General features: G+C 38.4%; 1 protein-coding gene across 9 annotated transcripts in view; it reads right to left on the reverse strand.

Moving 5' to 3' along the window:
- The window catches only part of LOC122555923 (coiled-coil domain-containing protein 150), a 148,559-nt gene that overhangs the window by 97,239 nt on the left and 36,888 nt on the right, over nt 1–14,432 (reverse strand). For all 9 annotated transcript variants that reach the window (XR_015759190.1, XR_015759189.1, XR_015759191.1 and 6 more), the window contains 4 exons: nt 12,420–12,488; nt 10,310–10,402; nt 8,709–8,792; nt 3,419–3,526 (listed from right to left, as the gene is read on the reverse strand). Coding sequence is in view for 6 of the 9 variants with exons in the window: in XM_087993592.1 (XP_087849718.1) it covers nt 3,419–3,526; nt 8,709–8,792; nt 10,310–10,402; nt 12,420–12,488 (354 nt within the window). In the remaining 3 variants the exon portion in view is untranslated. The remainder of the gene's footprint in view (nt 1–3,418; nt 3,527–8,708; nt 8,793–10,309; nt 10,403–12,419; nt 12,489–14,432) is intronic.

Here is a 14,432-nt window from a genome sequence, read left to right on the forward strand (position 1 = left end):
CAGCGCCAGGGACCAGGTTCGATTTCAGCCTCTGTTGACTGTCTGTGTGGAGTTTATACAATCTCCCAGTGTCTGTGTGGGTTTCCTCTGGGTGCTCTGGTTTCCTCCCACATCCAAAGATGTGCAGGTCAAGTCAATTGGGCATGCTGGATTGCCCATAGTGTTAAGTGCATTAGACAGAGGGAAATGGGTCTGGGTGGGTTACGTTTCAGAGGATTGGTGTGGATTTGTTGGACCTAAATTTGTGTAGTCAGCAAACTTGACAACCATACCTTCCAGGCCTTATCGAGGTAGGTTATATAAATTGTAAAGCATTCAAGTATCAGCTCCAATTCATGTGGAACATGTTACATCTTGCCAATATGAAAAAGACTCACTTATGCCTACAGTTTGTTTTCTGTTAGTCTGAAAACCTTCTATCGAAGCTAATAAACTATCTCTACACCATGACCTTTTAATTCCAGCAATCACCCTTGATGTGACACCTCATTTAGTTACCCACATAAAGTAAATCCACCAGTTCCTCAGCACATTGGTCAAAAATGATTTCCCTTTCATGAAATAATCTTGACTCTGCCTGATTAACTTGAACTTATCCATGTCTCCTACTTTAATGTCTTAAATATTAGCTTCCCCATGACAGATGTTAACCTAAATGGCCTGCTTTCTGTTTCCTCTCAATTTTTTGAATAAAGGAGCTACATACACTATTTTCCAATCTTATCAAATGTTCTGAAAAACCAGAAAAATTTGGAAAACTGAAACTAATGCATTAACTATCTCACTATCCACACCTTTTAAAATCCCAAGACGAAGTTCATCAGGACCCAGGTACTAATAAGCCTGCAGCTCCAACAATTTATTTAGTTCCACCTCTTTAGTGATTGTGATTTTCCCAAATTCCTATCTCCCATCCATTTCCTGATTTATCACAGCTTCTGGGATGTTACTAATAGTAAAGACTGATACAAAGTATCTGGTTAATTCATCAGCTATTTCCTTATTTTCCATTATTAATTCTCCAGTACCATTTTCTATAAGATCAATGCTCACTTTTTAACTCTTTTTGTCCTTAAATATTTATGAAAAATCTTATGCTCTGGTTTTATATTTCTGTCTAGCTTTTTCTATGCTGGAATGTATTGTCTCTTTTGGTCATTTTTTGCTCGTTTTTCTTTTTTCTCCAATCTTCACACCAGCCCCCACCTATCTTGCACAATTACATGCTTTTTCTTTTGATGTGATACTATCTTTAATTTTTCTAGTTAGTTACAAATGATGGGTCTGCCTCTTGGAAATTTACTTGCTTGTTGGAATATATCTATTGGATATTTTGAACTACCCCCTTGCATGTCTCCTACTGCACTTCTGATGACCTACCCTTTCAGCAATTTTCCAATTCACTTCAGCCAGCTCTGCTTTCTTGCCCTCAAAACTGTCTTTATTTAAACCTATAAAAATAGTCTCTGAACCACTCCTCTTTCCCTAAAACTTAATGAAAATTCAATCACAATTTAAGTCACTGCTACCTAAGGGCATATTCACAATGAGATAATTAATTAATTGTATCTGGATGTAGAATTCCAGGCGTAGTACAGCCTGTTCTCAGCTTGACTCCAGAATGTGTTATTCTAAGCGACTATCCCAAAACCATTCTCGAAACTTCAAACCTAGGCTACCTGTGCACATTCCCCATTAAAATGTAGACTAAAATATCCTGTGATTATTGCCAGACCTTTCTGACAAGTTGTCACTATTTTTTCCTTTATGTTCCATCTTACTGTGTTGTGACTGTTGGGTGGGCATGTACACAAGAGAATTCCTATTATTATGGGATAGAGTTAGCAACTTAAATATTATCAGATGAATGTGTGCCTCAATTTGTCACAGAGATGATTAGGTGGGGGAATCTGATCCAGTGGGGATCGGAAGTTGGAGTCATGAGAACTCATAGCAAATGAAGCACTCACAGACAGACCATTCTGATCATGCCCTGCAGACGTAAACACATATAACAGGTCCTCAAGCAGCCTATATCTCCATAATCTCAAATACATCCAGTAGGAAGTAATATTACACCAATATTCAAGTTGTTGATGACCTTTTAACTAGCACTGATAGAGGATTCTTTTGTGTCTTTAAAAACACATTTACAGCTGAATGTGTTTAAGATATATATGTTTTAACTAGAATGGGATCCTGTCCAACTCCATTTTGAGTTAACCCCTTCCCCCTAAGCTTTGATAGTCTGCATTGCCCTCAGCGAACTTTGCACGTAAACTATTGACTTGGTCATTTACTGGTGGTGGTTAATAGATGGAAAAAAAGACATAGGTGATTTGATGATGGAGGAGACAAAAACAAACATTTAGTTATGTATAATAGCACTTCTGTATAGAAAAGAAGAAATGGAAAAAAAAAAGAACAAATTAACAGAAGGGGAAGATCTTGTGGCACAGTAGTAATGTCCCTATCCTTGAGCAAGGAGGCCTAGGCTCAAATACCACCTGCTCCAGAGGTGTGTCATAACAACATGGATGAGTTGGACCCTGTGTTGTATAACTCTGATTCTATCAATTCTGGACTCTCCACTATATAAAAAAGATATTGTTAAATTTGAAAGGGTTCAGAAAAAATTTATAATGATGTTGCCGGGTTTGGAATTTTTGAGTCAAAGGGAGAGGCTGAATAGGCTGGAGATTTTTAACCTTGGAGCATCAAAGGCTGAGGGTGACCTTCTAGAGGTTTATATAATCATGAGGGACATAGATTTGGTCAGTAACCAAAGTTTTTTTTTCCCAGGTAAGGTATTCCAAAACTAGAAGGCATAGGTTTAAGGTAAGGGTAAAGATTTAAAAATGACCCAAGGGTTTTTTTTTCCCAAGAAGAGGGTAGGTAGTGCATATATAGAATGAGTTGCCAGAGGTATGGTGGAGGTGGGCACAATTACAATATTCAAGGTATCTGGATGGGTACCTGAATAGAAAGGGTTTAGAAGGATATGGGACAAATGCTGGCAAATCCTAAACAGATAAATTTAAGACAGCTGGTTGGCACGGATGAGTTGAACCGAAGAGTCTATTTCTGTGCTTTATGACTCTCTGAACAGGGTGATTAAAATACCTCTTATGGCATAGGTTTAATGTCCTTACCTCTGAGCCAGAAGGCAAGGGTTCAAGTCTCACCTGCTCTGGAGATGTGATCAGGTTCATTAAAAATATCTAACCAGTGTGGTAAGGTACAAAATGGGAGAACATCAAATCAGTGTTAGATACTGACTAAAGCCATGATCTCTGTCTATTCTGTATACTTCCAACACAAGTTCACACTGCACACTGACTGTCATGTACAAGGTGATGTTCAGTGTAAGCTAGTAAAATTTTAAATCTTATCTCATAAATGTTTCAATGTGCATTACCTGAGTATATTTGGTTTCTAGAACTGTGTTAAATTTCCGTAAGTGAACATTTGCAGAATTGACATCAGACATGCACTGCAATTCTTCTTGTAATTGCTCCACTCTGGCCTACAAACAACAGAAATGGCAATGATAATGATCTGTTCACATAGCATTGAAACTTAAGCAGTCACAAAAATACAATTTGGAATAATGATGCAGAATATTCTCACTGTTACTTTTTCATGGAATGCGAACATCAGTGACAAGGCCAGTATTTGTGGCCATCTCTAACTGTCCTTGAGAAAATGGTGGTGAGTTGCTTTCTTGAAGCATTGTAGTCCATCTGGCATAGGGACAATCACAGCACTGTGAGGAAGGGACTTCTAGGTTTTTTCGATCTCGCAAAGTGAAGGAACAGCAAATTAATTCCAAGTCAGGATGCTGTGCTTGGCTTGAAGGGTGTTTTTCAGATAATCATTGTCAATCTGGCTCCAAGTCAATCGAAGACTCTTCTAACTCCTTCCACACACCAGTCACACGTGTTCCTTTTATTTTGGAAAGCCCACCATCAAATCGCCCAATTAAATAAGTAACAACAAGCATTGCACACCAAGGCAAATGTTCATTAGACGTTTTCCAATCAACTTATTCAGACATGTTATTATACACATCTGGAGCAAATCGGGCTTGAATTTGACCAATGCAGCATAACAACCCAAGTATTATAACACACCACAGGAACAGGTGGGACTTGCATATGGGCCTAACAACTCAGAGACAGGGACACTATTACTCTGTCAAAAACCCAGGTCTGTTCCCTCTTTATATCAAATCAGTCAGCCCATTAATCAATTAACCCAATCATCTGCTTAACTATTTGCTATATTAACAGATTCCCTCTTAAAACGTTTTTTGAAGTTACAAACAATTCTCGAGTGGCTTGTTGCATTGTGGCACTGCCTCTAACTCTAGATCAGGAGGTCTAGGTTCAAGTCCCATCTCAGGATTTACTAACCACGAAGTTATGCCATAGCACATCTAAACAAACTGATCAGAACTTTACATGTAATCTTTGAACAAAACAAATGAAAATTAACTAGAATTATTTTCATATTATACATCTCATTCTCTAATACAAATGATCAGTAACAAAATTACTTCTTCTCATTCACATATAATATAGCCAACCTTTTATATTCACCTTCTTTATTTAAACAAAGGAAGTAACATCTTTAATCACAGTGATCTAAACACAAATGTACTCCCAAATGCCTGTTCTCCTTGTCCTTCTTGGTGGCAGAGGGTGCAGATTTTGAATATGGTTTCAAAAGAGGCCCAGTGGTTTGCTGCATTAAATCTTGTATATAGAATACACTACTGCCACTGCACCCATTTGGAGTAAATGCTTAAGGTTTGGTCCTGGGTGGGGTTGAACTACTTGAATGATTTTGAAATTAAATTCAACAGACTGGTTAGTCAAGTGGAGAGTATTCCACCACACTCTTGAATAATGCTTCCAGATGGTGGGCAGGCAATGCAGAGTCAGGAGGTGAGTTACTTCAGGATTCTCAACCTCTGAGCTGTTCTTGTAGCCAGAATGATTGTATGGCTGGTCCAGTCAAATCTTTGGTCAACGGTAACCAAAAAGATGTTGATGACAAGGAATTAAGCGATGGTAATTTTGATGCATGTTAAAGAGAGGTAGTTAGATTCTCTCCAGTTGAAGTTGGTCATTGCTTGACAGCTGTGTGGCAATACATTGCAATGAACTGGTTTATTAGTTACACAATCAATAATTCTTAGTAAACCTACAGGAGTATGACATCAGCCAAAGGCACAGCATTAGTTTTCACAAGTACACTAACAACACTCACTCCTACCTTATTACCATCTCTCTTCCCTCCTCCTCCATTTTTGCTATCAGACAACTTATCTGGCATTCAATACTGAGAAAAATGAAGCCACTGTTTTCAACTCCCACTCCAAATGCTATTCTCTAGCTATAGATATCATCTCTTTCTCTGGCAAGTTTAAAGTTAGGCCAGTCTGTTTGCAACCCGGACCTAAATTTTCAAGCCCAAGGAGTATGCAGGTCAACACATTTTCCAACTTGTCCACACCCACCTCAGTAGAAATTCCTTTGAATGTGGATCAGAGGCCTTGAGATGAACAACACAGGCTGCCTCAATAGGTCTCCAGTGCCAAGGTAGGGTATTTAAAAGGGCAGTCTTGGTTCACAGGGACTTTTTCCCAGTTTTTTTTATGAAACATTAGGTCAACTAGCCCTTATCCCTCACTCCTCCAGCCACTCACATGCCAGCTCCATGCCAACTTAATGCTTAAATGTATCCTCAATCATCTTCATGGCCACTTATAGCCTACTTGCCAAATCAATGTCTGTTCAGAAATTTTATTTAAAAATGTATTCATTAAAGCCCATTAATTTTTTTTCATTCCTTTCATTTTTAATCCCTTATCAAAAGGGCCACAACACACTGCAGTACACCAGAACTGCAAAAAAGAGGAAGAAGAACACCTATACAATGTATTCGCCAAAAACGGAAACCCCCGCAATTTCATCAACAGATGCCTAAGGGAAAGACAACAGAACGAGGACATGCCGTAACCCAAAGGACTAGCCACACTACCATACATCAAGAGCATTTCTGAACTGACAGCCAGACTACTGCGACACTAGGACTCATAACAGCACACAAACCAACAGCCACTCTCAGACAACAACTCACCTGGACGAAGGACCTGATACCCAGCATGAGCAAAACCAATGTAGTGAACAAAATCCCATGCAAGGACTGCACAAAACACTACATAGGACAAACAGGAAGACAGCTAACGATCCACATCCATGAACACCAACTAGCCACGAAACAACATGACCAGCTATCCTTAGTAGCCACACACTCAGATGTCAAGCAACATGAGTTCGACTGGGACAACACTATTATCATAGGACAAGCCAAACAGAGAACAGCCAGGGAATTCCTAGAGGCATGGCACTCATCCATAGATTCAATCAATAAGCACATCAACCTGGACCCAATATACCGGCCGCTGCAGCGGACAGCTGGAACTGACAACTAGAAGCGGCAGAGACAAATCACTATAAATGCCGGAGGAAACATCACAGAAGCGCTTAACAGGAGGCTCCCAAGCACTGAGGATGTCACCTAGACAGGGGACGAAACATCTGCAACACAAATTCCCAGCTTGGCGAACAGAACCACAACAAAAAACAAACCTCTATTAATAAGCTCACAAAGTCAGTGAGTCCCTTGACAATATCTTTGAGCTGTCAATCAAACTATGAACTTCTTAAAAGGGTTGTGAGTTAAGCTTCAGCCATATAGTCAGTAATAAACAAAGTTAGCTAAGCATGGCGGGGGTGGGGGAGCACAGACAACAGATGTAAAGAAAAATGAATAACAAACAAGGTATTCAGACTGCCAAGGTCAGTAGCTAGATGCCAAACTACCATAGGAAGAATACTTAATGCCTATGAAGACTGTGAGAAACAAAGATTATATTGGATACATGGTTACTGAAGTGTGGGAATTGCAATATCATGCTGTAATCTGTATAATGCTTGAATGAGTTCTGTAACCCAGCAGTGAGCTTTAAAGTTCAGTGTTAAGGCTTCCTCTTCAAATGTGTGTAAAAAGTTAATAACTGTTACCTGTTCGCCTGAAGTTCTATATCAATTCATCCAGTACAACGACAACACTTATAAAAATATCTTATTGAAAATATTAATTCATATCATTTGTTGGAATTTTTGAAAATCTTTTCAAAGCCAATAGTATTTAAAATGATACAGCTGTGAAATGCACAAACTGATTTTTCAGAGACAGTCTATGAAATACTCAGTGCTAGGTCACCAAATTACAGAAGTTTAGTAACAGTGTGTTTGCTATGAATGGCAAGATAGTTGGCAAAGATGGCTAGCACTGTCTGAGCAAGCGCAGATGGCTAACTGCACATGCACAAGTGTGTGACAATGACGGTCACTGCCGGTTACTCTTGGTGTTCTCAGTCTTCACCTGGTGTATGAATGATAAAAGGTTGTGATGTGCTTCAACAAGAGGATGCTCCTGGCCAGAATAAAGAAAGCATTTTGCTGGCAGTGGGGTCAAGCTCTGGTCACAGATCCGGTTCAGTATCAGTAGGAAAATGAAACTGCAAGTGTAAAAATCTGTAGCCAAAGGCTTTTCTCAAAGTTAGCCCATCTCTCTGAACAGAGCTGAATCCGTATAAAATATGATCTCGGTCCCTTGGCCAGGTTCGTTCTCAACAAAGATCATTTCATATTAAGACAGCAACCAGTTTACTGATGCGGAATTTCATTTGATTTAATACTGGTTAAATCCCTACTTTTTCTGTCATAATAAAAGTTGCCTAGTAGACACTTCACGACCTCTTGTGTTCTATTTGGGCTACCCAGAGTGGTAGGTTACACAACTGGTGGTTACATAATTCACAGCCAGTAAAATGTTGAAGCAATGCTATATAGCACTAGACTAAGAAACTGAAAACATGCCAGATAATTTGCACACAGTAAGCTCAGATCAGATGACTATCAGAATAGTCTATGTTTTTGTCTGATAAGGAATAAATATCAGCTCAGATACCGGGGATAACTCAATCATTTGGTTTCACACCACTGTCACATGATTTTTTTAAGTCCATCCAATACAGCAGAGAAGTCAAGGTTATCTCAACTGAAACATGACACTACAACAACGTAGCATCCCCATACCACCTACACGCAGGACTGTTAGCCCAGATTATGTCTGCAGTGGGATTTGAATCTTCAACCTTCTGATTAAGAGGTGAGAGTGCTATCAGCTGAACTAAGTCTAATAGAACTGCATTATATGTGTGTGATATAATGACAGGTTTTTTTTAAATAACTGGCTCCTGAAAAGATCAAAGTCATTTCAAGAAAAATGGTTGCTCATAAAACTGTTTTGCAAAAAAATCATCAAATAGTCAACTTTACAAATTCATGTGCTCTCTTTTGACAAAATATATAGCAGCGGTTTTGTTGATGAAAAGAAGGAGATTGCCCAGCATTGTAGAATTAATTTAATTTTCATTCCATTGATTTTAAGTGAATAAAAGTCAGATTAAATCAACAAACAATAGCTGATCCACTGTGCCAAATATCTCTCAGGCTGTAAAAATAAAAATGTATCCTTCATTATCTGCTAAATTCCACTGACTGGTAATACCATTTTTATTAGCAATTTCTATAACAAATTTTAAATTTGGTATTAGTAACTTGAAATACCTGTAGCCTTCCCTTGTCATAAGCCAACTTGTTTTTACTCTCTGTTATTTCAGCAAGGGCATGCTCGATCTGCTCCTGTGCATGCTGGGAAGGAAAAGAACAACTATTTTTTTAAAAAGTGATTGTTATGACTTTAAACATTCAGACATCATATTAACATTATTATAATTATATACCCGAGTGAAATACATTCGGTGTAATCTGCTGTGTTACTGATCACAGACATAAAGGAAAATTAAGTTGTTAAACTTCTCTCCATTGAGCTGTCCTCTGTTTTGACTTTCTAGCTCATAAGGGATCATTCTGACTTAACAAATCTGCTGAGAAGCTGATAGTTGCAGATTGACCATTCATTTCAAATTTAACCCAATTTTGCTTTCCAATTCAAAGAAAAGTAAAATCTGATCCACATGATTTTCCATCTGAGAACTGGGTGAAAAATCTATGAGGTTACAGAGGAAAAAATTAATTGTCAAAAATGGATGAGTTTTTGTCACGTGAGATGTAAACAGTTTAAAAATTTCAAATTTAATGCAACACACCTCACGATTTCTCACTTCTTGTAGTTGAGGCAGGAAGCAGCAGCAGGCAACATATTATCTGCAAGGTAGTCTTTTAAATATGGAGGAGAAAGTGAGGTCTGCAGATGCTGGAGATCAAAGTTGAAACTTTATTGCTGGAACAGCACAGCAGGTCAGGCAGCATCGAGGGAACAGGAGATTCGACGTTTCGGGCACAGGCCCTTCTTCAGTCTTTTAAATATCTTAACGCATCTCATAGTTTGTCTCCATTTTAAATTTTACACTGTCTGGTTGTGGTTCTCAAATAGCTGAATAATTCATAATAGCTGAAGAAAATGTGAGCTGGAGATTCCCTGCCTCACAGAATTAACCTGTCTTCCCTCATCCAGGGTCTGCCTACCATCACACACCAAGCCAAAATTTCTAATTTTTTAAGCTTTTGAAGTTCTTTTTTCTGATCACTCATACCTCCTCTGCCTTCTCTGCATTTCCTCTCTAAATAATTGCTTACCAATAGTGATCCTTTCAAGCTCTTCTGTATTCTTCTGATCTTCCTCTTCACTGAAATAGCCTAATTTTCAATTCAGCTCTTTCTATCTCTTCAAACCAGCCTGGCCACCATAAAACCCTAACTCTTGATATGAATCAAATCTCCAAAAATCCCACCATCCTTGATCTCCATCCAAGCCTACAATCTCCTCCCCAGTCCCTTCTGATTCCTCCCTTCATCCTTTCTATGGTCTGTGGTTTGATACTAAAGATAGACTCCTTTAACAGCCAGTTAACCTCTTCAAATGAATGACCATGTAAGAGAAACAGACAAAAAAACTATCAAATTCAACAGTTAAATTTGGTAGGATACAAAGGAAGCGCTTTTTTCCAGGTTTCCAGACTGTACAACTACACCCTGCTGTATATATGAGCCATGGTATCAGTTTTTCTTCCATATTAATAACATGGGAGAAAAATAAACAGAGAACAATATTGACATTTTAATAACAATGACGATAACACAAAAATAGTTCCATTCTCTAAATCTGTTTGAGTGTTAATATTGTTTCTGAGGATTTTATTGCCCACCTGCTGATGTTCTAGAGCTGCTAGTTGCTTTAAAAGCTGTTCTTTTTCTTTCTCCTGTTTCTCCAAGGCAGCAGTCAATGCACTCAACTCAAGCTGCATAAAAATAATTAATGTTTTATTATCATTACTAATGTAGATGTTAATATTTTAAAATAATTATCTCAACTCTTAAAGGCAGAACTTAATCTCTTAACTGAACTTAAATCTTCAAAATCTCTTTACAATAATAGCAATACTTCTGACAACAGCTGCTTGGACCCATGCTGAAGGTTCTGAGCTTGAGTGGCTGCTGGATTCATTGATGGACATAGGCTGGATGAATGTTTCTGGATCAAATGTTTCCGGAGGTTGTCACCCACAGTCAAATGGAGTTCAGAATCATAAGTGGGTGGTCTCCAGGAAAAATATGAAGAAAGTCAATGAAGAAATCCTGATCACAAACAAGAGTCACAAAATTTTGAGGGCATGTTATCTGAAACCTGGCACATACAGTGAAGAAACACATAGAGGATACATCATAGAGTAGGAATGCAGTAGTTTATGACAATTCAACAGTCAAGGGAACAGACAGGTAGTTCTGCTCACATGAGATTCACTTGGCACATGGCTTCTCTGGTGCCAGGAGATAGTTCTCGGTCTCATCTATTTTGAGGATAACACATTCCATAAGTTTTTCTCTTTATTTTCCTTTTTCTCTGGATTATTCAGTCAGCTACGAGCAAACTGGCTTTGGGTAAAAAGGATGAGACAGTTCAATGCCTGGCCCAAAGACTGTGGTAGTAATGGATTTCAATTCATGGACACTAGTACCAATACTCTGGGAAAAGAGAGAGTTGTACCATTGAGATGTTCTTTACTTCAATCATGTTCCAGGATAATTTGCAGAGATATACATGAAAATATTGTGGTGGTCACATACCATTGATGGAATAAGATCACAGCAAGTTGATCAATGCTCTAAGATCATATGAAGACAGCTTGATTGTCACATAGGTACTATCATTGACTCCTATACATGTGGAACCCAACTACTTTGACAAATGTAGAAGTTTTCTGTGTTCAACTCACCTTAACAACTAAAGTGGATAGTCATAGTAGTCTGGTCAAATATGGTATATAGTAGTTGTCATTCTCATTGGTGATCAGCATTTCTTCATTGGCTTTGTTCTTACTTTTCCTGGTGACCATCCACTTAAGATTCTGAATTCTATTTGGCTGTGGCTGATTACCTCCCAAAATATTTGATCCAGAAAACATTCAATCTCTATTAGTTATCCAATTGTTCTGATCCCAGATAACAGGACTAGACAGAATAGTTACAGGAAGGAAGTTCCCAATATTAAGTGAGGCTAGAACCAGGACTAAGAATAAAGGGTAAACCATGTAAGAGGAGAATTTCTTTTCACCCTGAGAGTAGTGAACCTGTGGAATTCATTAAAACAGATAGCAGTTGAGGTCTAAACATTGTATGATTTCAAGAAGGAGTTGGATATAGCTCCTGAGGCCAAAGGGATCAAAACATAATGGAGAAAAGTGGGAACAAGAAAAGTGGGTGGCACAGTGGCTCAGTGGTTAGTACTGCTGCCTCACAGCACCAGGGACCTGGGTTTGATTCCAGCCTCAGGCGACTGTCTGTGTGGAGTTTGCACATTCTCCCCATGTCTGCGTGGGTTTCCTCTGGGTGCTCCGCTTTCCTCCCACAATCCAAAGATGTGCAGGTTAGGTGAACTGGCTGTGCTAAATTGTCCATAGTGTTCAGGGATGTGTAAGTTAGGTGCAATAGTCAGGGGTAAATATATGATAATGGGATGGGTTACTCTTCAGAGGGTCAGTGTAGACTTGTTGGGCCAAAAGGCCTGTTTCCACACTGCAGGGATTCTATGATAAGTTGGTTTCTAAATGAAGATAAATAAACTGATGCATTTACATGCTCCAGTTGATTACCAGTGTGAAGTGTTACAGAGTATTTTTACTATAATGTCCTCTAGTTTCACACAAAATCTTAGCACTACAATCATCAGCAGTATTCTTTGATCCCAAAAGTGACAGCAAAAATGATGTATTTGAAGATATGCAATATTGATAATCAAGGAATGTATTATTACTGCACCTGCTTTTCAGTCAGTTGTTTCTCAAATTTATTCTTCTCCTCTGTAATTTTATCAATGGTTTTATTTGTCTGTCAGGAAAAGAAAATAGATGACTTTTGCAAACCACAACATTTAAGCCACAGCTTGAAACAAAATAAACATAAATTGCGGTTTTGAGCTACAATTCAGCAGAATTTCTTAATCATGAACTACCAAACAAGATTCAATTGTTAAAAAAGGGAAAGAAAAAAATTAAGTTAAATTATGTACCACATTTTCCATAATATTTATATCAAACTATAGTATTAAAAAACCCATGATTCTAACCATTGTTAGGCATTTAAAATCCAAATACTCCTGGACTGAAACAGAGAGAGAGTGAACTTAGTGCAACAATAAAATTTGTTCCAACACATTAATCAGATTTTTTTCAGAAGATACTAGTGACAGCCAATGACAAAAATTGCTATATTGTTATTACATAAATTCATAATTACAATTTAAAAACCATATATATCTACAATTAATTTTATTATTATTTTCACAATGAGGAAATACCGACAAAGCTGCATTTATTGAACATCCTTGGCTACCCTTTGAAGGCAATTGAGAGAATACTTGTTGAAGTATTAAGACCATAAGACACAGGAGTGGAAGCAAGCCCATTCAGCCCAACAAAGCCACTCCACCAACTATTGCTTTCTTTGTGCTAATAGGTTCCCACAAGTGGGTGACAGGAGAGAATTACATTACTGGAAGTCCAGAGAGGCACCTAAATAAAAAGACCATCCTAACAAGACAGAAACTGAATGTAGTGAGCAAAGCAGGAGGTGGCACCTGTGCTAGAATCATGGAATCTCTACAATGTAGAAGCAGGCCATTTGGCCTATCATAGAATCATAAGTCACACTGACCTTCTGAACAGCGTTTTACCCTGACCCACTCCACTACCCTATGCCTATAACCCTGAATTTCCCATGTCTGAACCACCTAGCCTGGACACTATGGGCAATTTAGTATGGCCAATCCACCTATCTGCACATCTTTAGACTGTGGGAGGAAACTGGGGAAACCCATGCAGACAGGGGGAGAATGTGTAAACTCCTCACATACAGCTGCCGGAGGGTGGAATTGAACGTGGGACCTTGGCAGCAGTGAGGCAGCAGTGCTAATCACTGATCCACCGTGCTGTCAAGTAGGCTAGTAGCCAACTAGCACAACTGCAAAAATGAATAAGCTGGAAAGTAGAACAAGCACTGGAATGGAGCCAATATACCAATGGAATTAAATGCTGAAAATAGCAATAGTGATGAAAACAAAGACAGAAGTTCTCTGGGCACTAATGAAATGAATACAATGGGAATGCCTTATAAATATTTAGCAAGATATCTGCACTCCAATAAATAAACTGCTCTATTGCCACTCTCTGGTCAATGTCAAATATTGCAGTTAGAGTTGATAAGAGTAAACTGAAATTTGGGATAGCCAGGGACACGTAGTGGTAGCATTACATCTACTACTGATTGTAAACCCTGCTAAATTTTCAATTTTGAACACCTAGAAGGGTCTAAAACTGGCAGCAAAAGCAATACTGTCCATTCTGTGCTCACATCCAAGCCAACTTTCACACACATTGAATTCAGTTGTTTGACAGACATGTAAAAGTGGTGGCTCACAGCACTACTTACAATGCATGATCAAACCATTGAAATCATTTATTATTTTAAATATTTTGATGCTGTAGAACTTAAATATTGCGAAATGGACAAAAGAAGTTGAAGCTTTTCGTCATGTCCTAATCAGAATTAGAACATGAACAACAGACTTGAAGAAAGAAGTTACAGAGTCAGTCAATTCTCTGCTATAGCCATAGGCAATAGCATGAATCAATCAGAATTTATGTGCTTAGTCTAAGAATTAAGACAGTTAACTGTTCTTGCTGAATCTTTATATCAATTACCACTCAGGATCCTCTTTTCATTCTGGATAAAATGATGTTCCCTTTTCCTCAAGACTACTTCTTGTGTCCTAGT

Source organism: Chiloscyllium plagiosum, unplaced genomic scaffold (genome assembly GCF_037043375.1).
Source record: "Chiloscyllium plagiosum isolate Xiang-an unplaced genomic scaffold, Cpla_swu_hap1 HiC_scaffold_13, whole genome shotgun sequence".
Taxonomy (NCBI): Eukaryota; Metazoa; Chordata; class Chondrichthyes; order Orectolobiformes; family Hemiscylliidae; genus Chiloscyllium; species Chiloscyllium plagiosum.